Below are 22,610 nucleotides of genomic sequence, written 5' to 3' on the forward strand. Positions count from 1 at the left end.
CTTCCATTGGGAACTGAAATAGGGCTTGCCCTGGTAGGTCAGACAAAACATTACCTCTCTCTGCTGTGCCCCAAAGTAGACCCCATCATGCGTGGTGGTAATTAACCAGCCTCTCTCCTTGGGGGCTGTAGTGCCCAGAGGTCGGGGCCAGTTATTTCATAGCCTTTGTAATCTCCTTCTTACCCATCGGGCCTGAACAGGGGCCTTAGGAAGTGCTGGAGAACCTCCTCTGGCTTGGAGGGCCTAGGATGGTGGTGATGGTAGCTCCCCCTTGGGGCAGGGTTACTGCGTACAATGCAAAGAGCAAGAACAAGGGCCAGAACCCGTTCCGGATAAACTTCCGAGTCATGCGAGGGTGACTCAGATCCCTGTGGCTCCTGCTCGCGGACGCTCAGAAACCGGTTCCCAAATGCCCTACAGAAGGGCTGGATCTCGCTTTAGAGCGCCAGAGTCAGAGCAGGGAACTGAATAACCGCTTTGCAGAAGGGGTTCAACAGCTAGAACTTGGGTTTTAAAGGGAAGAGGACGATGGCCAACGACAGGCCAATGTCTTCGTTAACCGTTCCCGCCCAGCACATCCAGGGAGGGAACACAGGAGGGTCCTAAGATTCAGAGAGATGAGTGAACTTTGGGATAAACTGGGCCTGTAAACTGACAATGTCCCCGTGCGTCTGCGATGGGTTCCCTGGCTTTGAGACCAGGCAGAAAGAGGACCTCTATTCTATCCCCGCTGCTCCTCCCAACGAGGCCTCTCCTTCCCTAGGACCGAGCGGTTAGTCTGGGCTGGGCAGCAGAGGAGGGGTGGGCGGAGGAGTAAGTACTGCCCTCTCTTTCTCCCGACCTCTTTTCCCTCCCCATTCCTTTCTTCCTCCTCCCCCTTCTACCACCCATCCCCTCCCCCTCCCTGCCCAGCCCCCTTTCCCAGTCTCGGCCCCTGTTCCCCAAGTCTCGGCCCGAGGTGAAGGATATAATAGGCTACGTTCTGTCCCCTCCCGGGAGGGGCGGAGAAAGCCCATCTCGGCGATGACGCGCGGGGGCGCGGGCCGCATGAGGCGCTGAGGCTTCAGGGCCCCGGCTCAGTCCTCCCCACCAGAGTTCCCCTGGTCGTGCGCCTTTCCCCAGGGGCAGGGTAGAAGGCCGGAGAACCCCAAGCTCAGGCGACTGCCGGTGGAGGGGCGGAGACAGCAGTCAGCAGAGCAGTAAGGGCGCAGTCAGGGAAGCGGGCCCAGGCAATCGGGAGAATGAGCGGGCGCCAGCCCTGGCCCCAGAGCAGCCCCCCAGGCACCTCCGCCATAGCTGCTATCTAGGGGCCGAAGGGGCCCCACCAGGCGGGAGAAGAAAGAGGAGAAGGCCGGTGGGCTGCCAGGAGACTGGCCGGAGAGCAGGATGCAGCGCCCCATGGAGCTGGGCGCCGCGCACTACTTCCCAGCCGAAGCCTTCCCAGACCACCGCTCCCACCGCTACCGGAGCTTCATGATCGAAGAGATCCTCACTGACCCCCCAGACGCCAAGAGTGCTGCGCCTGCTGCGGCTGGTGAGCTGCTCAAGTTCGGCGTGCAAGCATTGCTGTCTGCGCGGCCCTTCCACAGCCACCTGGGTACGTGCGGCCAAGCGGTGGGCGAGGCGGGAGGGGAAGGGTGGGGGCCAGCGGTTGGGAAGGGTCACAGTCCTGCTCGGCCCTGGGCAACGGCGCGGGAGAAGTGATAACCACCAAGCAGCTCTCCCTGCCGCAATCAACCAGCCTTCCAATCCATCCGTTAGCGAAGAAGTCATCCAGCCAGTCTGTCAACTTGATTGGGGTGCCGAAAGACCCATCTTAGGTACAAGGGGATATACAAAATAGACAGCCCTGTCCTTGGAGAGCTGACAATCCAAAAAGGTCCTCGTCCTGCTTGGCCGTCTTGCTAGTAAGAAGGGGGAGGTGCAAGCCCTTTCTGAACCCTTCTTTCAGTTTCTTTCACCCAGCTGCATTGGGCCCAGGATGTACAAATCGGGCGCTTTCTGCTTAGTATTCATGTTGTTGCATTATTAAGAATGCTTTGAGCTCTTCAGCAGAAGGGCTTTGTATAAACCAAGGGTGTGTGTGGGGGGGGCTAGAGCTAGAGAGAACACCCGTAATATCAGCTTAGAGACCCATGGCCCATCAAGAAATCCCTCTTCCAGGACCTCAAACCCCTGCTGGGTCCCACCTTTAGATAGGATCCTTTTTAGGGTGAGAAAACTTAATCACGTCCCTCCCGTGCATGATTTTAGGTAACATCGTTTCCTGGTTCTCCATGAGATCCCATCGATTACCCTGAGAGATGTATGAGAACCTGATGGGACTGAGGCCCCATGCTGCCTATCTTGTCCCATCTCAGCACCCCCAGAAGAACTGGAGGGTCGAAAGGGCAGTTTCTTGGAATCTCTCTCTTTGACATTAAAGACCTCAGGCCTTCAGATTCTGGGTGGCTTGAGGCTGGACTGAGTGCCGCCAATGTTTGCCACGTCAAAGCGAACAAGGAGAGGAACTATTGCTCCCTGGGTCGACCCTGAGCCCCAGTTAGGTCAGTGGAGACCCCTTGGATTTGGAAGGGTCTGGAAATGGGGAAATAAAATAGTTGCAATTGCAGTCCCTAACAAAAAGATGGTGAGAGTAAGATGGTAAGATTCTCTTATCATCGAGGCCCACCCGGCTAAATATGGGAACTCTTTTCGTGAAGATTTCCAGCCTGTGAGGAAGGGGTCAAGGATAATAGGGTCTGAACTGGACCTAGATAACTGCTCTGAGTTAGTAGCCACTGAATTCCCTATGGGCCTGGACGAAAAATCCCCGAGGCCTTTGGAGTGTCTCAAACCCTAAGAATTTCCCAAGCCCTTTACTTATATTTCCTGAAGGAGGCTAACAGGAATGGGTCTTGGAGGAGACTCAGTCCATTTAGAGAACCTTTTCCTCTTCCTCTCTCTACTCTGTCTCAAACAAATTTTCCAGGTCTAGTTCATCCAGATCCCTGGAGTGGAAGTCACCTTCCCCATCCCTGTGGGTTTAGATCGTCCTGGGGCAGTCGAGGGACTGGCAGTTCCTAAGAGGTTTTGTACCAACAGAATCATCTCTCCTGGGCCTTGGGATGCTTGCCTTATTTTCTAATGAGATAGTTATGATCAAATGTTATTTGAAACAAGATTAGGTTCAACTTTAATAGTCCACTGTTAATATTAAGTTCTTATATATTATTTGGAGAAAGTTGTGAAAATGACATTTTCTTTGTCTAAGGTCTTTGTATCTTTAATATTTTCCTTCCCTTTTTTCTTCATTCTTTCTTTTTCACTTTCTTTCCTGTTCCCTTCTGTCTTCATCCTGCTTCTTCCTCTCTTCTACCGATCCTATGGGAGCCATGTCAGGACATCTGTAGTATAGATTTAATTCCTTTTTGTAAAAAAAAAAAAGGGGGGGGAGTGTCATTTCGGGATTTTAGGGACAGAAAGCATATTTAAAGCTTTAAATATTAGGGGCAAGAAAAGGAACAGAGGAAACTGTGCGAGTACCCATTTAGAAAAGGTATACTGAACTAAAACCGAGTTTAAAGTGATTTTTTTTCAACGCCAAGAGCACAAGGAAACAGAGGTGAAAAATCCCTCTTTCAAGAGGAAGATTTTTGTTATTCAGCGATTCTCTACCCTGGCAAAACAGGAGCACTTCTCTCCACATCTCCTTTTCTGTGTAGGATTGGGCAGGCCGGAATCTCCTGAGGTTAACTTCAAGGTTAGCGCTGAGATACATGGAGAATAGTTACGAGGTGAATTCAACCTGCAGATTATTCGTTGCCAGTCATTTATTTTCTTGTAAAAAAAATCATTTCAAGTTTAGGAATTCTGAAGCATTTTCGTGTTGAAGGGGTCTGACCAGAGTAACAATTGTTTAACACACACACACACACACCACACACAACATAGCAACAGCCGCACAAAGCACCACATTTACACTCATTTATATATATTTAGTGTGCATAAGCACTTATATACATTTAATGTGTATAGACGTTAGTAATCCATGGGCATCTACACACTCCCGAACAGGTGTATATACATTTATTCGTACTTATGCTCATACCCGTGTTTTCATACAGATTTTAATTTTCTCTTTCCAAAGGTTGTTGTGAATATTCTAGCTATAAAGTGTGATCTTGGAAAAGAAGGCAAATTTTCCCTCTTCCTAACTCAGTCACCGACATTGTTTTCGCCCTGGCTTCTGGTTTTTTCTTGGTTTCCGTTTCCCACGAATCAGAGGCGTTCAGAATCCTGGACTTCGGGATTCTGCCATTTTATGGTCAGCGAAGAAAGAGAGCGGGGAGGGTCTGGAGAAATGTTATGGTGAGGGAGCCAGAGGAAGGAGCACTTAATTTTGGGGTTTCAGAGCCACTGGGGGAGAGGGATCAGAGAAGGTTAGGGAAACTGCCCCCAATATTCCAATTTCCAGGTCTCTCGGCGGGAGAGCCGATTAGTAACAGTAAGAAGCGGGCTTTGGTGAGTCACCCGCTCGGCTCGGATGAGCCAACCTGGCGGCGCCCTAGCTGCGGCCGGAGAATCCTGCGTGGGGGCCACGGGCTGGCACTGATTTGTCCTCTCTCTTCTCTCGTCTCTCCTCTCTGGGTTTCTGTCTCCGGATTCCCCTGGCACCAGCGGTGCTGAAGGCAGAGCAAGCAGCAGTCTTTAAGTTCCCCCTAGCGCCCCTGGGCTGCTCTGGCCTGGGCTCTGCTCTGCTAGCCGCAGGCTCCGGGCTCCAAGGGGGCTCCGCCTCACCTCACCTCCCTCTGGAGCTGCACCTCCGTGGAAAGCTGGAGTCTGGCCCGGCCGAGCCGGGCACTAAGGCCAAGAAGGGGCGGCGGAGCCGGACGGTTTTCACTGAACTGCAACTCATGGGCTTGGAGAAGCGCTTCGAAAAGCAGAAGTACCTCTCTACTCCGGACAGGTAGCGTCAAGGGCTTGTGGGGGATGGAGGAGTGGGGCGAAGGAGCGGTTAGGGGGCCTGGAACTGGGGGCGGGAACGCCCTCTTCTTTCCTGGGGCTAGCGGAGAGAGACTGCCTCCTCTTGAGGAACTTTTGGGAGTGCAAGAGAAGGAAGCGGGGAGCCCAGCTTGAAGGCATCCTCTGCTTTCGTGCTTCCATAGAATAGACCTCGCTGAATCGTTGGGCCTGAGCCAGCTGCAGGTGAAGACTTGGTACCAGAACAGGAGGATGAAGTGGAAGAAAATAGTAAGTGTGAGGCCCCGGAATCCCTCGCTACACCCCCAGCCCTCCCCATCTTTTCTGTGTCCCCAGCAACCTGGTATCCCGGAAACGTCCACAGCGCAAACCCTGGCCCTGTTATATCAAGAACAACCTTAGTTCTCAGGGAAAAAAATGCCCAGAGGCTTCAGTATTCTAGTTTAAAATAGTGTCGCAGAGTTTGAACATAGGGAGCTAGGAACACAGTCAAATAGGCACCTGGTATCGGGAGAAAAGGGGTTGAGGGAAAGCAGAGACCAGCCCGATCAGCGTTTAATCCAGCATGGAATTCCGGCAGCCAAAGAGAAGAAGGAAGGTTAGTTATACTGTAAGGTTCGATCCTTTCTCCAGGGTTCTGGGCGGGGAGAAGCTGTCAGAGCAGTGAGACAGCTGCTTGTCATCCCTCCTCTCCTGCGGCCTCCTGTAGCTTGGCCTGCAAGCGCTCACTCTTTTTCCTCTCTGTTGGTCTACAGGTGTTACAGGGCGGCGGGCTTGAGTCCCCGACTAAACCTAAGGGGCGCCCCAAGAAGAACTCCATTCCCACCAGCGAACAGCTGACCGAGCAGGAACGGGCCAAGGAGGCAGAGAAGCAGGCAGAGAATCTCAGCTCACCCTGCGAAGTCAATCAGGAGGAGTGAGCTTGGTCACCAGAATTCTTCAGCCCTGAGGCGCAACTGACGGGGTGGATGGTCAATGCTTGGACCCTGGGGCCTCTCTCCCTCAGACAAACCAAAGACTACCCTCGAGGCCTTTCCTCCCGAGGACGGAATTAGTCTAGAGGACAAACCAAAACGTTCCAGGCCTTATTCGGGCGGCACTCTCTTCCACCCTGGGAACAGACCAAGTCTCGGCCCGCCTGCTCATTTCTGCGGACTAGACTGATCTTATTTGGAGCAGCAATAAGGATGGAGAGGAGTGTCTGCTGCTGAAAAAATATTGTTTGTTACCTTTTGTTGTTTCTGCAAAACGGTCCTACTGGGAAATCCAAGGAAGCCAGAATTAAACAAACGAGGGGAAAAAATACACCACCCACCCAAGAAGCAAAAGATCCTTCAAACGAATTTATGATAGAGGAGAAACTTTTCCTGTCCCTGCTGATGGGGTATTTAAGGTTGCGAAACCGCCCTAGCGGGTGGGGGCGAGCGCGCACACTCACGAACACACAACGTTCACACTCACTTACACTCACGCCCTTCAGGGCTTGGGCACTTCCTGCAAGGACCTCTCCAAGGTATGGGTGTCCAAGTGGTCTCCGTTCGGTTCTGGAGTCCTAGGTTCGGAAGGGGAGCCAGTAGGAGCCCAGAGGTATCGGAGACCAAACCCAGCCTAGATGCCGTCTCCAATGCTCCGCCTTACCCTTCGAAGATAGTGACTTTATTCCAATAAAGTATTTTATGACACACGGGCTGAGGTCGGTGCTTGGGCAGCTCTTGCTGTCTAGTTTCGGCTGAGGTTGATTTCTCCTCGGCTGTTTTGGGCGCCCGAGGTTTTAGCGGGTAGCAAATTAAACATAGCGGCTGAAAGGGGTGGGAATGGGACGGTTTGGTTTTATTTTTAAAGTAACATCGAAAAAATTATTTTTGGAGGGTGGGGAATCTGGATCTTTTGCCCCAAAGCAGGTGTGTCTCCGTGGGGGTTTGTGGCTGGTATCCTGGGAGCGACTTTTTCTGTTGTTTATCTGGGTTATCTTCCCAGTTTTCTGTTTTGCTTTGACTCGGGGCTATGGGAAGTCTTTAAAAGGGAAAGTCTGAGATTCTCTCCTACTTTTCAATTTCGTATCCCACTACAGCTCGGTACCGAAAGATAAATCTTAGCGCAGTCTCCACCGAACACCACCTGCCTCGAATAGAGGCAGTTGTACAGAGCCAGAGGTTTCAGCCTTATACTAATCCTTGACAGGATGGGAAGTAGAACTGCCGAGCATGACATCCCTTAAGTCTCTGTATAAAAAGCATTTATTCGTCTGACTAGATTAAGGATTTGAGTATCACTTCTTGGTTTTGTTACCCAGGTTGTTTACACGGGTTTTACTTTTTTTATTTTGGGTACCAAAGCTGTGTTTGGACTTGCACTGATGCCCGCCAGCGCCCCAGAAGGGGAAGACCTCACTGAAAACAATCATATAATTGGGTATTGAGGCATCGCGAAGTGGACCGATTGGCTTATTGACTTTTCTCTGCTGACTCTAGACAGGTCAGCTGGGACGCAGGACCTGCCAGCGTCCATGGCATCCGAGGCTTCCAGCGCTAGGCTCCTCCTGTCTCACCGTCGGATTTCTCCGGTGGCAGCTTGCATCCCTTTCTGTTCGGTTTGATTATTGAGTGAAAGCCTGTCGCGTAATTATTCTCCAGACCTCCCTAGAACTTCAGCAGGAAACTCAGAGTAGCATCTTCCGTGCGTCTGGGAGCGCCATCCTGCGTTGTGTCTCTGCCCCTGACTCCTACCGGAGCTCCCTACCTTTTACTCTCACCCCCCCTACCCCGCTCTCTGTCCTTTCTGGTTTCTGTTTTCGTCTCTAGGCCCCTTACCCGAGTCTATATCCTCTACAACGCGACTGAACACCAAAGCCCCATACACTGATTAGAGTTTGCCGGGTTCCATTTATCCCTAGATGTTCTAGCTCCCCCTCCGCCCCTCACTCACTCCCAAGAATATAAGGCAAGAAGAGAGTGAAAGACCAACTGGTGGGGGTGGACTTATTGAGGAGTCTCCAGACCTGGGATTCCAAATGCTTAGGGAGCTCCCAGTGAGAAGACTCCTTCCATGGCTGCAAAACGCCAACTCTTTTGTAAATTAGAGTCGTAGAGAATGCCTAGTGAACATAGAAATTTAGGGATGTACCTAGTTTGGATAACGCCTAGTTTGTGGGTCGAAGGCAGGATTTGAATTCAGGTCTCCTTGACTCCAAGGCTGACCCTCTGGCTATCATTCCACCCAGCTCCTCAGACAACAGAAAACGAAACAGAAGGAATGAGACACGAAGGCACTCACAAATGCACTCTTTTTCGATGGAACATTTTAACGGGAGTTTGGGCGCAATTTCCATTTCATCCTTTGCAAAATTCAGGGATTGGACTAGACGATCTCAAAGGTTCCTCTCTAAATCAGTGATCCCATAGACTTAATTTCTCAGACTAGGGGCTTTCTAAAAAAGAGCCACCTGCGTTCTCTTCTCAGCAGGCTAATTCTGTCAGTCAAGTCCCTACGGACTAGGCTGACAGTTCAGAATCAGATGGTTGGACCTGGAAGAGACCTTGGAGGTCACTTAGTGGCATTCCCTGCCTTTATGGATGAAGAAACTGAGGCCCAGAAAGGCCGTGTGAACAGTTACACAGGCGTGGAATCAGCTGAGCTCTTCACTGTTTATCCCTTACCCAGGTCGCACCTTTTTTTTGGGGGGGGGGGGCTGGAAGGGAGAGAAAGAGGCAGAGAGTGAAATTCTAGAACCACTCACTTTTGGCCAAAGCCTCTGGGAGAAAAGCATCCCTCTTTCCGAGGCCCAGGTCCGGAACTCACCAAGATTTACCCGCCGCCCATGTCCTCCACAGAGTCCCTCGCAAAGCATTAGTGCTGCAGCCTAGGGCACAAACACAGCAGGGGGCAGCATCGCCAGGTCTCTGAATGAGGAAGATGGCCCTGGATTTTTTTTTTTTAATGTTTTCTCCTGTTCACCCATCCACTCCACCAAAAAAGTGTAGGGATTTTCCGACTTCTTTCCTGTCTGGTTCTTGGGCCTGTAAGTATCTACACCCTGACATTTACCTAGAGGGAGAGATGCGATGGTCACCCTGGGAAGGGCACTGGGGAAGGTAAAAGGAAAAATCAACTCCTCCAGTTCCTTTCACACTCTTCAGACTGACGCAACTCTGAAGTGAAAGGTGAAGAAAAGTCAAAAGGCATCCTGGGAGCCCCAGCTCTCGACCACAGTCAATATGCGTATGAAGTGGGGTGCGTGGGTGGGCAGGTACAGGGGAAGCAGGCCCAGTCTCCTGAGTTTCAGTTTCTGTAAATACCGGACTTTCCTAAAACAGGGGACTGTGGATGGACAGCACTTACTGAGTCGGATAGAAACTATTAAATGCATTCAGTGTATAAGCTCTCTTATTACGCGGACTACAAGAAAGCAGACATAGCGAGGCTTTAACTCTGCTGGTAGTCGGGTTAAGAAGAACCAAGAAGTTTAACTCTTCTTTTGCATTGCCCTACAACGCGGAGGCTTGGGCAGAGGGGGCCAGAATGCAGGGGAAAGTTCCCCATAGAAACATTTCCAGAAGGCTAGAACACAAGTAGCTGAAACAGCTTGGGAGCTCAGAGAAAGAGTTTAGCTGGTGGCTGGCCACGCACTGTGGCTTGCGGACCAGGGGGAAGGTGAGGGGACAAATTCCTGACCACTGAGCTGAGGCGGCTTACAGAGGAGTGAGGAAAGATGTCTCTTTCGCACCTCCACTCCCAACTGCTGTTTTCCCCAAGGCTGAATCCCCGTCTCTGTCTTCCCCCACCCCATATATCCCATCTTCTGGGACCACTCACTGCCTGTGCCTCTGTGGTCCGCCTTTCCCGGAGAAGGGGAAGACGAGTCCCGTAGGCGTTGGGGACCCCGTAGCTTCTAAGTGAGAAGAGTGCCTAGGATGCTAGTGTAGAAAAATGCATGTATATCAAAGCATTAGCGCCGAAAGGAACCTTAGAGATCGATTATATTCCCTCGTTTTTTTTCCCTCATGGGAAAACTGTGGCCCAGAGAAGTGACCCTCCTAGGGTTATGCAGTTCGTAGGCCCCAACCGGGCTGTCTCGGTTGCCCAGCTCGAGCTCTGTGTACCTTTCCTTCTCCTAAATCTGTTCCCAAAGCGTCTTCCGCTCTTTTCTTTCCGGCTTCTTAGCTGCGGCACCTTCTTTGGGGCGTGTTCAGCAGGAGATGGGGTGGGAGGAGTAGGAAGGATCACATGTAGGAACAAGTTCTGATGTGGCCTTTGCTTCTTTCCCTCCTCCAACCTCTGAAGCATCTTGGGAGAGTCACCTAGGACTTTTAAAAACAGTAGGAAGAGACCAACTCTCCTTCTCAAGCATCAAACTTCCCTGCTCTGTTCCACACACCCTCGGGCTCTGGCCGGTTTCCCAGTGGAGAGACAATATAATCCATCTTCTCAGAATCTTCTTTCCTCCTTCTAGAACATTTATTACCCTCCACTCTAAGACAAACATTTACGAAAGTTTCTTATGTTGTCCGGGCTTCTCTCCTTAAATGCCAGGGGTCAACGAAGATCTTGGTAGATCCTGTTGTGGAGGCAGCTTAGCACTGGAGGTGCACACTCTGTTTTTGAAGTCAGAGGACTCGGATTCACGTCTTGACTGTTATTAGTTGGTACCTTTGTGACCTTGGGCAGGTCACGTTCCCTTTCAGGGCCTCAGTTTCTTCATCGAGGGGCTCGGACTAGATGATCTCCAAGATCCTTTTCATAGACTCTAAGTCTATGATTTTATGATATCTTACTTACTTGATCCCCTTCCCCTTGCTGGGGGAGGGGAGGGGAGAACGTGTGCTTATGCCAGAGTGCTGTGGGAAAACACAGGGTCCAAGCCAGTGGGTTACAGTATCCAGCAATCTAAGGTGAGGGAATGGAAAGAAGCATTTGCCTATTGGCCTTTTGTCAACAGGAAGAGACCTTCGGTGTCCTAGACCATGTAGCTTGGTGGCTCAGGAGAGGAGCTTCTTAATTTGGGTTCAAGCCCCTGCCCAGTTTGAACTGCATTCCTGAAGCTCAATGGAGGCATCATGCCACCCATTCTTCCTCCGTTTTTGTTTTTTGTTTTTGTTGTTTTGTTTTTAAATACTGGTCAGGGCCAGATTGTGTCTAGACTTGGCAGGAAGTGATAGCAGCCCCAATAACACCTAGACCCTTAAGTTCAGGGTACAGATCTTACAATGTTTGAGTCTACCCGAAGAAAGTAAACTCTGCTGAACCTCTACAGACTCTCGGACTGTGGCTACAGACCACAATAAGGGACTTCAGAAACTAGTCTAATCCCCTCATCTCTGTAAAGTAAAAAACCGAGACCCAGAAAGGAGAAATAGCTGGAGGGAATTAGGGCAGAACAAGGTTTCAAATCCACTTATGCTGCCCACCCTCCAACCCCCCCGCTAGAGGAAGGCTTTCGATAGATTTTGGTACAGTGGGTAAGTTGCCGTATTTGCATTTCCAGTCAGAAGACCGTAGAATCATTGATTATGAAGTTGGAAATGTTCCTAGAGGACCACCTCTCTTATTTTACAGATGAGAAACTCAGAGAAATTAAGTGACTTGTCCATGGTCACGAAAAGGTCACCTTGCAGAGCCAGCCCAGGTCACCTAACTTTACAGGCTCTTTTCACTACACCATGCCGTCCCTAGTGGGGTTGACACCTTGGTTCTGTTATTACTACCTCTGTGACCTTTGGTAAATTATGTCACTTCTGTAGATTTACTTCTTCCTCTGCCAAATGAGAGGCGTGGATTAGATAGTCTCTAATGTACCTTCCGATGCCTAATCTATGACCACCACATACAATCTACGTCTTCCCAATTTACCAGCAGTTTTGGAGCTGAGTGACTTGAGATCAGGCCAACTAAGTCAGAGGGGGTGGTGTGGACCTCGTTGCACAGTTCACTGCACCAAGGCACCCCTCCAGTCCGATCCTTTAATCATCGAAGAGAAGATTTAAAAGCCCACTTGGCATTTTGCCCTGGCAGGTGGTCCAGGCAGCCTGGCCTGGGCCTCGCTCCCGTCAGACTGCTGGCCTGTCTGCCTCCCTCCCTCCTTGCTTCTACTCTGGGATGAAAGACACGCAGACACATAAGCTTGTTACAAATGTGGGGCTCCATCCAGAATCCCCAGGATGTCTTGACCTCTGGGCCTCTGTTTCTTGTGGGGTCTCGACTGGATTATACTGCCTAAATGGGGGAGACAGACAGAGAGCCTGGTCCGAGGAGGAGAGAGAAAAGACATCATTTGGGGTGCCGTGAACCTCAGCCTGTGCCTTTCCCCCCCGCTACCAGCCCTGACCTCCCCAGCAGCGGCCCAGGTCCCAGCGCAGAGACTCCGTCCAGGGCTCGAGTCTCGCTGTTCTGGTCACTCCCGTAATGCTCAGAGAATATCTTCCTAACGCGTCTCAGGGCCGAACCCCACTCAGCGGAGAGACAGATGCCTGAAACCCGACGGCGAGAGTTGGGAGCCGAAAGAAGGAGGTGGGAGGCGGGCCAGGGTCAGGACGGCCGGGGTCCAGGAGCCACGGCCGGGCCCCAGGGCTGTAGGCTTTGAAGTGGCCTCCTGGGCCCCTGACAGCCTCGGAAAACCTGTCAGCCCTTAGCTTAAATGTGTTTATTTTAACATGAACATCTATTTTGCGAGCGTCGCGGAGCACTAGACGAAGGCACGTGATCTGAGCCTCAGCGTATCGAGTGTTGCCGAGACTTTCTTGAAATGTAATGAATTGATAAAAACAATATTTCTTAAAGTAAGCAACATTTCCAACTAATGCGATCCGTTGCCACGGCGTGTTTAACGGCTACAAAAATCTGCAGCTTAGGTTTAATTCAGACCCAGTAATTTGCTTTCTTTCTCTTCTTTTTTTTTCATAAGGATGCAATTTTCTGCATGCTTTAAAACATTATATGGGCATTTGACTGACACAACATATGAAATACATTATAGGTACTTAGACAGCCAACAAATCTCAGACTCAGGGACGTCGTGCGGGGTAACGAGGGAGGGTGTGTTTTCTTGGGCCCTTTTGATAACAGGAATACGGCACCTGGCCCCGTTTCTGGGAAATAGGCCGGGGCTCCGGGATCAGGACTAAATCCGCCTTCTTTGCCTTGCCAGGGCCCTTGGTCCACAGGAAGCACCCGCAGCATGACCGGCCCTCTAGTTAGCTCAGCGCGATTGTGTTTGGGGGCAATAAGCCGGCTGATGGCAAACGCGGAGTGCGCCAATTTGTAGCCAGCGACGGCATCCTGGCCAATGAGCTTAATACGGGGGAAACATAACTATATGCACAGCAGCTCAGTTCATTGTGCAGAGCTGGGGTGTGGATTCCCAAGGGACTCAGAACAAGCTTAGTGGGAAGAGGACAGGGGCGGGACAGCTGTGGGGTAACAGACAAAGCACTGATTTTGGAGTCAGAAAATGTGGGCTCAAATCCTAGCTTTTCCACTTTAACCCCCTATGTGACCTTGGGCAACCAGCATTTACTATTAAGCAACTACTATGTGTTGGATACTGTGCTAGTCTCTGAGACACACATGCATATGTGTATGTACGTGTGTATATAGCACACATACACACACACACACACACACACACACACACACACACACGAGAGCCTCTGTCCTAAGGACACTTACATTTTTTTGGACAAATCTTCTCTCAGAACCTCAATTTCCTTTTAAGGAAAATGAAGGGATTAGAAGTCCTTATCATTTAGATATGACTAACAGAGCTTCTTTTGTCTGGGGCAAAACACTTTATTCATGCAATATCTTCTTTGGCTGCCATATTACATTGTTGACTGACTCATATTGAGCTTGTAGTCACTAAAAACCTTTTTATGTGAACTATGCTACATCTTCACCCTACCCCTTTATGCAGTAGATTTTTCAAACCCAAATGTAAGACTTCACATTTTTTAAAAATCAAATTTCATCATGTTATGTTAGACTTATCTTATTTTTGAATACCAACTCTGTCTTCCAATGTATTAGGTACTAACCTTTGTTCTATACCTCCTTCCATTTTTCTCTTGTTAGCACATCAGAGAGCTCCCTATGTAGTCACATTTCTCTTATGTATCTTTCCCTTTTATTCATCCTTAGGATAATTGTCAATTTTAGCATTAGAATTTAAATTTTGAGAATTTCCTAGCCTCTTGAATCATGTATACTTTTCAAGACTAAGATGATAGGATCCATAATGGAAAAGATTGTCTTTCATAAACTTTGCTGAACTGGAAGTTGTGTTGAATTATTCCATTTACTAAATGATAGAGGGTAAGATCTTTAGTTGGATGAGATAGTTTTTTTATTTCCTCCTTTCTTTGAGTTGAGGAAGAGGATGATATATAAATAGCTAAACGATTAGTGAAGTGAAACATTGCCAATCCATTGGCAATCTTGAGGCTTTATTGATTCAAATTGATTGAGAATGAGTTTATATTAACAGCCAGCATCCATTTGGTTCTAAGCATGCTCAGAGAGCTGTAATTAAGAGTCAGTAGATATATAGAAATCTAGAAGGTAAAGTGTGATGGTAGAGACACCCCACATGAACTCTGGTATGAGTCTTAAGGAAAGAAAGTTTGGCAGAATCTCACTGTGGAGTGGGTTAAAGAATCAATCAGGGAGGAGTAAATGAATTTTCTTGCTTTGTGAGGGTCCAGTTGAGACTGGGTGACATAAATTTATGGTGGACCCTGTTGGCTCATTTGGGTGATTTCTTCCAGCTGCAGCAGCATGTGAGTAGGAACAGAGGAGGAAAATGACAGGAATAGTACAATCTTGGGATCTGGCAAGGTGTGAGCAATGATGGAGGAGGAGGAAGGGATTTGAGACAATATAGAGTTGAACTGATTATTGGGTTGAGACTGGGCAGGAAGGAAAGTGAAGTCAGGATTCATAGCGTGGGAGAATGCTGTGAGATTGAGGGATTAAAGGTAACAGAGGTGATTAAGAATAGATTTAGGTAAGGCACAGGGAGAATTGAATTATAGGAAGTTATTATTTGATAAAATTATTTCAGACTTTTTGATTGTTGTGAAGTAGAACACTTGTGGGTGATAGATCAAAGGAAGGATTGAAGAGCAGGTTGAGGGAATTGAGAAGATTGTGGAATTGGGGGATTAGAGTGTTTGGGGGACCTCAAGTTCCCTAACATAGGGCAGGAGCTTGGGTAGAGATGAAGACTGCGGGCCAGATATTGAACAACTGGAGAAATGAAGAAGAATATCCCAGAAAGTGATAGATAACTGCTACCAAGTTCTTAATTGGATGATAAATTTTAGTGCAGTGAACCTCAAAGGAGGAGAAGTTGCTGAGTGATAATGGAAAATGGAGATTCTGGAAATGGTAGTGGGATACAAAGAGCATTATGACTTCTCTAGGACTAGTATGCTGAGAAAGTATAGTCAGTGTTGGAGAGAGTAACTAGAAATAATGTCTTTTGGTGGGAGTGAGATCGAGTGGGGAGAAATTAGGTGCCTGTGAGTTAGAGTAGATAGAAGAAACCTGAGAAGAGGAGGTTTAAAATGAAGGGAAGCTTATTAACTACAGAATGAGAATTCCAGAGGGCTCTGTGAACAGCAGTGGGACTTTTTGGGGCATAGGGTTGAAGTGAATGGGGATGAGAGTATGAGAAGTGGGACGTGAAGAGGCTTGCATTTAGGCAGTCTGGTGATTCATTATCACAGGGATTTTGAGAGAAAGAGATGAAGATGAATGGAGCATTAACTATCCATTAATAATGAAATAAAACTAACCCATTCCCAAGGGGAAAAGATGCTCTTTTGAAAAAAGAGTCCTTTACTGAGGGACCAAGCCCCAGTTATCCAGGGCCTCATAATTATTCCCCAATTTACTTCTATGAGTCACTGGGGGCACATTTTGCAGATGTTTCCCCAGATAAAATGTAAGTGCCTTAAGAATATGGAGTCTTTCTCTCTCCTGTATCTTCTGCCACTAACACAATGCCTGCCACATAGTAGACACTAGCTGCTACTTAACTGATTGGTATGAGAATTTCTTTCCTGTGATACAGTGCTTTGAAAGGAATTCCCTCACAGAAACTTTCTGCTTCTCTCGTTGATCATGGCTGAGCTGTCTGTAACATGCAGTTACTCTGGAAAACCTCTGAGAGTGCAGAAGATTCTTGGGTGGAATTTTTTTTTTCTTTCCTCTTACATCAAGATTTCTGGGGGCAGCTAGATGGCTTAATGGATAGAACACTGGCTCCGGAGTCTGGAGGACCTGAGTTCAAATCTGGCCTCAGACACATAACACTTAACAGCTGTGTGACCCTGGGCAAGTCACTTAACTCCATTGCCTAGCCAAAAAAAAAATCATTTCCCTATATTTCAGTGTTTTGTTGTGTTTTTAATTTGAAAAGTGAAAAGACATGAGTTGACCTTGAGAGGGAAAGGGGCCATGTCTGATGTGGTTGGGGACTTGGCCCTAAATTCCCAGCTTCTCAAACTCCTTAATCTCCAGAATGTCAATGGCTCTTAATTAATATAGGAGCCGAAAACATTGCACAAAAGGAAAGGATCCTGGAGACACCTGTCTCTTCCTTGCCCAGCTTTGTTGAGAGAAAACACTGGTGTTTCACCAGTCTGTGGCACCAGGAAGCCCAGAACAGCCAGTATTTCTCTAGTGCGCCCCAACCCCTTTTTATGCTCTTTCTGTCCTCCCTTCTTTGTTCTCCTTCAATCAGAGCATCTACATCATAAGGAAGGGCTAAGAAATTAGGAAGAGGCAGGAATTTTGTAACCTAAAAAGATGGTAGGGCACTGGATTGATTAAACAATGTCCTGAGCTCTCTTCTGATTCTGGTAATCTATGGTTTTATGAGAAGCCAATTGTATCATTGAAACACAAATTTAGAATTGGAATGGACTTTAGAGAACATTTAGTCCAATTAGTACCTCTTTTTACATGTGGAAACTGAAATCCAGAAAAGTAAAGTGATGAATCCAAGGTTGTACGGGTAGTAATAGAAGTATCTGAACCCATGCTCTCTCATTCTTTCTATGATGCATTTGACTGGGAGACCTCTTCTGCAAACAGACATGAGATTCAGAACTAAAAAGGACCTTAGGGATTATCTAGTTTGATCACTAATCTTATAGATAAGAAAACTGTGTCTCAGAGAATTGAAATGAATTGCCCGAGATTGCTTAGCTAGTAAATGACAGAGCTGAGATGAAAAGTAGGTTTTCTAACTCCAAACTCAGAATTCCATTCATTATACCATGCTGGAGTACTCAGTGCTAGAAAATACCCAATGAAAGTCTGAAGATGAAGACAGAAAATATTTCAGTCAAGAAGAAATAACGTAGTTGTCCTAGAGGATGAATGTGGCTGCACAGAAAAACTCACCAACCAACTTTGAGGAGAAAAAAAACATGAAAAAAAAAGGATGAATAAGAGCAGGTAGTAATACAAAACCGTGTTGTGATCTCGTCAGGCATGCTCAAAGTTCAGAATGGGCTGAGGCTGGCAAGGAAAACTAAGAGCAATGCAAAATATTTGTTTAAAAGCTTTTTAAGGAAAAGAGAATTAATGATCAAAGAAGCTCAGGGCGCATTGAGGATAATTGACGAGTGAAAAAATGAAGAGCTGCTCATTTTTTTGCACTTGAAAGGACAGATAAAAAATGGCTAATAGCTGTTACCCAAAATAAATAGATAGAGCACCCAGCTGACCTTGAGCTGTCACCCACCCAGATGAACTATATCCTTGGATGAGGGAATGGAACAAGTATTTATTAAACTCCTACTGTGAGCCATGCATTGTGCTAAGTGTTTTTACAAATATCTGATTTAAGCCTTACACTAATCCTGGGATGTCTGTACTATTATTATATTCATTTTACAGTTAAAGAAACTGAGGGTAAGTTACTTTCCTAGGGTCACACAGATACTAAGTGTCTGAGGCTGGGTTCAAACTATGTTCTTCCCAACTCCAGGCCCACCACTACATGCATTGTGCTACCTCTCTGCCTCAAAGGTTTGGCAGATGTAATAACTGAGTTACCCCATTATATTTGAAAGGTTTTAGAGAGTGGGAGAGATATTGAAGAAATGGAGGAGAGCAAATGTCACAATTTAAAAAAGGAAGAGAATGGAATTGGGAAACTATAGGCCTGTGAACTTGACTTGGATTCCTGACAAAATTCTAGGATGTGTTATTAAGGATGTGGTTAGTATGCATACAGAAAAGATCTGGTGATAACCAAAATCTGGGGTGACTTTATCAAGAGTGGTCCATGCCAGACTAAGCTTATTTCCTTTTTTAAATAGGATAGATCAATAGAAGGCTAAGAAGTTATGGTTTACTTTGGATTTTAGCTAAATTGTCCTAATTCTATTCTTGTAAGAAAGATAAAAGAAATGCGAATAAGACAATATTACCATTAGATGAATTCAGAAATGGTTGAACGGCCAGCTCCAAAGAGTAGTCATTGATGATTCAAAGTCAATTTGAAGAGTGACCTCCACTAGAATGCCCTAAGGATCTGTTTCACTCTGCGCTGTTTAACACTGTTATCGATGACTTAGATAAAGGCATAAATGGCAAGAAATATTACATTTTCAGATGACACACAGCTGGTAAGGATAGTGGACGACAGAGTCACTATCCAAAAACATATTGACTAACTAGAACATTAGGATCAATTTAATAAAATGAATTTTAGTAGAAATATAAAATCTTGCCCTTGGATTAAAAATTTGAGGGTGCAAGTATAAGATGAGGAAGACATGGTTAGGCAGCAGTTTGAAAAAGATCTAGGGATTTTGGTGGACTGCTTTCTAGATGCAAATCAACAGTGCTCTACTGAAGTCATACAAGCTAATGCTATCTTTGGCTGCATTAAGAGGGGCCTGCCTTCCAGGAACAAGGAGCTGCTTGTCCTGCTCTACTCTGTCCTCACCGGACCATAACTTTAGTGTTGCGCTTAGTTCTGGGTACCATATTTTAGGGGGCATTCTGATAGGCTTCAGAGCCTCTGGAGGAGGTCAACCAGGTTGTTGAAAGACCCTGAGTTTAAGCCATATGAGGATCTATTGAAGGAACTGGGAATGTTTAACATAGGGAAGAGATGTCTCAGGGAAATATGACAGTCGTTTTCAAGTACTTAAATAAACACTGTCACATGGAAGAGGGATTACACTTATTTTACTTCCTCCTAGAGGGTGGATCTGGGAGGAATGAGTAGAAGGTGCAGAGACAAATTTGGGCATGATGTCAGGAAAATTTCGTAACAAAGCTATTAAAAAATGTAATAAGCTCCCTCAGGTGTGAGAGCTGGTGATTAAGAGGGGGTGCAGTAGTAGGATCTTGCTCACCAGAAGTCTTCAGGCGAATTGGGGGAGGACCAAGTAATAAGTTGTATTGGGGATTCTTTATCAAGTTGTGTTGGACTAAATGGCTAAGGCTCCTTCTAATGGAAAGTCTGTGATTTTGCATCTTGGGCTCTTCAGTTTGATGGTGCTATCTCTCATGTGTAAGATGAAGGCAGTAGATCTTGAGTTTCCTTCCATCCCTGAATATCATTTTTCTTTCTTCTCTTCTGTTTGCTTTCTTTTTTTCTCCGGTCTGCACAAATTACAAGCTTTACCTCTTGCATGCACACCCTATAGGCACGCATACTTCATTTCTATTAGGAGGAGAAGGGTAAAATATTACATCAGTCTCCTTTGCTAGATCCCTATCCCCAGGCATGAATGTACCCCTAAGGATTTATTCTCGACCTTTTTTCCTTTTCTTTATACATTTTGTCTCAGTGATCTCATTACTTTCCATGGGTTTAATGATGATTTCTATGCAGATTACTCTTAGATATATCTTTTTAACCTTAGTTTCTCACCTGGACTCTAGTACCACAACACCAACTAGATGTCACTGATGTATCTTAAACTTAACATGTTTAAAACAGAATTCATTGTGTTTTCCTTCAAAACCTACCCCTCTCCTGAATGTTCCTATTTTTATTAGGGATCACCATCCTTCCAGTCACCTAGTTTTGCAGTCCTCCACTCTTTTCTCTCCCTCACTCCTTATGTACAAACAGTTGCTAAGTCTTGTCAAGTCTACCTTCAAAGATCTTGAATTTGTCCCTTCCTCTCCCCTCACATGGCCACCACCCTAGTTTAGATTCTTATTACCTGTTACCTGGACTATTCAAGAACTTCCTAATTATTTTCCTAGTCTTTCTCCTAACCAATTCATCATCCACAGAGCTGCCAAATTCATTTTCCTAAAGCACGGCCTTGACTATAACACTCCTTTGCTCAACAAGCCCCAGTGGCTTCCTACCACCTGGAAGATAAAATAAAACTTCTCTCTTTGTCATTTAAAGCCTTTCACAATCTGGCTTCAGTCTAACTTTCCATGCTTGGTAAATATTACTCATCCTCAAAAACTTTATGTTCTGGTCAAATGCTTACTTGCTTTTCCTTATATATGACATGCTACTTCCTACCTCTTTTGCATAAGCTGCCCCTCATGCCTGAAATGCCTTTCCTCCTCATCTCCACCTTGTAGATCTCCTAGCTTCCATCAAAGCTCAGTTTAAGTGTTAACTTTTATGGGAAGCCTGATTCTCCAGTTACTAGTCTCCTTCCCTACAAACTGCTTTGTTATCTATTTTGTATTTATTTTTATACGTACATGTTGTTTCTTCTCAATAAAATGTAAGCTCCTTGAAGGCTCGGACTATTTAATTTTTGTTTTTGTTTCCCTAGTGCCTAGGATAGTGTCTGACTCAGAGTGGCCACTTAAAAAATAAATAAAACTTAATGAAAAATGATTGAACAGCACCTTTTGTAATAATCTGGATCAGAAATCAACTAGGCTGCCATGTCTTCACATGGCTGCCTATCTAACTGAGAGTGAGAACAAAATTGAAAGAATGGACCAATGAGCTACATCAAAGAACTCAGGTGGATGCAGATGTTTCATATACAGAAGACATCAGCTTGGTCTGTATGACTTTAGATGGGGATTTGGTTATAAAGTTTAGGTGCCTTTTGATTAAAGATTTATTTCATAAGTACTTCCAATTATTTTAGCCTATTATATTATTTATGTACTTGTATAAGCTCTTTTCCTTATATAGCCTGAGCTCCCAGACTGTAGATACAAGATACAATTTGAGTTAACATCTACTAAAAAACTACAGCTCATGAGCCCATTTGATGTTTCTTTGAGTAGTCCAACCTGAAGACACATTAGTTAGAAGCAGCAAGGGCAAACAGAAAGAATTCTGGATTGAGAGTTAGAGGATTTAGACTTGAATCTCAGTTTTACTACTTGTTGCTTATGCAACCTTGGGCAAATCATTGAGCCTATCTGGGCCTCAGTTTCTCATCTAAAAGTTGGACTAGATGACTTCTAAGGTCTCTATGAGCCCTAAATTTATGATCATCTAAAAATACCGCCCCATCATTTTTATTAGTAGCATCTTTGTATCACCTTCATTTTAACATATATCCTCCTCCCCCTCTTACACAGAGAGCCATCCCTTACAACAAAGAATTAAAAATTAAGAAAGGAAAGAACAACAAAACCTACTGACATACCAACTAAGTCTGATGCTATATGCAATGTTGCGCACACATGGTTCCTCGCCTTTGCTAAGAATGGAGGAAAGAATATTTTTTTTCTCTTCTTGTTTTGGGGCAAGATTGATCATTATAATTACAGAATGTTTAGTTTCTTTCTTTTTTCCTGCATTTATATTTTTGTAGTTGATGTCAGTATATCTTCCCTAGTTTTGTTTATTTTCTTTTGCATCAGTTCATGGGAGTCTTCTCAGATTTCTCTGTAGACTTCATATGCAGCTTTAAAAAAATTTCAGTAATATTCACAAAAGACATTTATTTAATAAGTTCACCCCTTTATTCTCAGTCAGCCCCTCCTCCACTGGCCCCTGTCTCTATTAATCCTTCCTTCTTTCCTTCTTCCTTTCTTCCCTCCCTCCCTTTCTTCCTTTCTCCCTCCCTCCTTTCCTCCCTCCCTCCTTTCCTCCCTCTCTCCTTCCTTCCTTCCATTCTTCTTTTCTTCCTTCCTTCCTTCATACATCTCTTGGGCTGATAAAGTTTATTCTCAAGAACAAGTTTCTGACCTATGTTTAGAAAGCTATGGGTGAGCATTTCCAACTCCTGTGTGCTCTTGGACCAGTGTGCAATCGTTAGTGGTTCTTGGAGAAGAGACTATGTGGGTATAGGCCTCCTTCCCTCAGGACCAGATATGTACTGGTTTTTCTTTTAAACAGGGGAAAGGTGAAATATGCTCAGAGATCAGGTTGCTCTGGCAGCTCACAGATTGCAGAGAGGGCAGGCTCCTTATTAATCTCATTCAGCCAATTATCTTGGAGTCAGTCCTCATTGCCGAAAGCCAATTATGAGTCTCTTGTGTCCTCTAAACAAGAGACCAGTGGGAATATATGTACTGTCCATGGGGAGATATTTTCTGGAGTCTGGACAAAAGTTCCTATCCTATAAACTCATCAGACTAATCAGGGACTCCTCTCATCACCCTCCCTTCTATATTGGGGAGCAGAACTTATATAACTCAGGAAATCAGAGCAAAGGAAACAGTATAAGGGATTTTAAACCAAG

The 22,610-nt window shown here is 46.1% G+C and overlaps 1 protein-coding gene across 1 annotated transcript; it reads left to right on the forward strand.

Moving 5' to 3' along the window:
- The first annotated feature begins 985 nt into the window (after positions 1-985).
- BARX1 (BARX homeobox 1) lies at positions 986-6,646 on the forward strand. The gene is made up of 4 exons (XM_020980965.2): positions 986-1,597; positions 4,660-4,948; positions 5,148-5,232; positions 5,718-6,646. The coding sequence occupies exons 1-4, from the start codon at positions 1,387-1,389 to the stop codon at positions 5,880-5,882; spliced, it is 750 nt and encodes a 249-aa protein (XP_020836624.1). The 5' UTR covers positions 986-1,386; the 3' UTR covers positions 5,883-6,646.
- Positions 6,647-22,610: the final 15,964 nt, after the last annotated feature.

Source organism: Phascolarctos cinereus, unplaced genomic scaffold (genome assembly GCF_003287225.1).
Source record: "Phascolarctos cinereus isolate Bilbo 61053 unplaced genomic scaffold, phaCin_HiC Scaffold_4;HRSCAF=312, whole genome shotgun sequence".
NCBI lineage: Eukaryota > Metazoa > Chordata > Mammalia > Diprotodontia > Phascolarctidae > Phascolarctos > Phascolarctos cinereus.

Coding starts and splice junctions, on each gene's coding strand:
- BARX1 (XM_020980965.2), top strand. CDS start 1,387: ATGCAGCGCCCCATGGAGCTGGGCGCCGCGCACTACTTCCCAGCCGAA. Junction 1,598..4,659: donor GCCCTTCCACAGCCACCTGG/GTACGTGCGGCC, acceptor CCCTGGCACCAG/CGGTGCTGAAGGCAGAGCAA. Junction 5,233..5,717: donor GGATGAAGTGGAAGAAAATA/GTAAGTGTGAGG, acceptor GTTGGTCTACAG/GTGTTACAGGGCGGCGGGCT.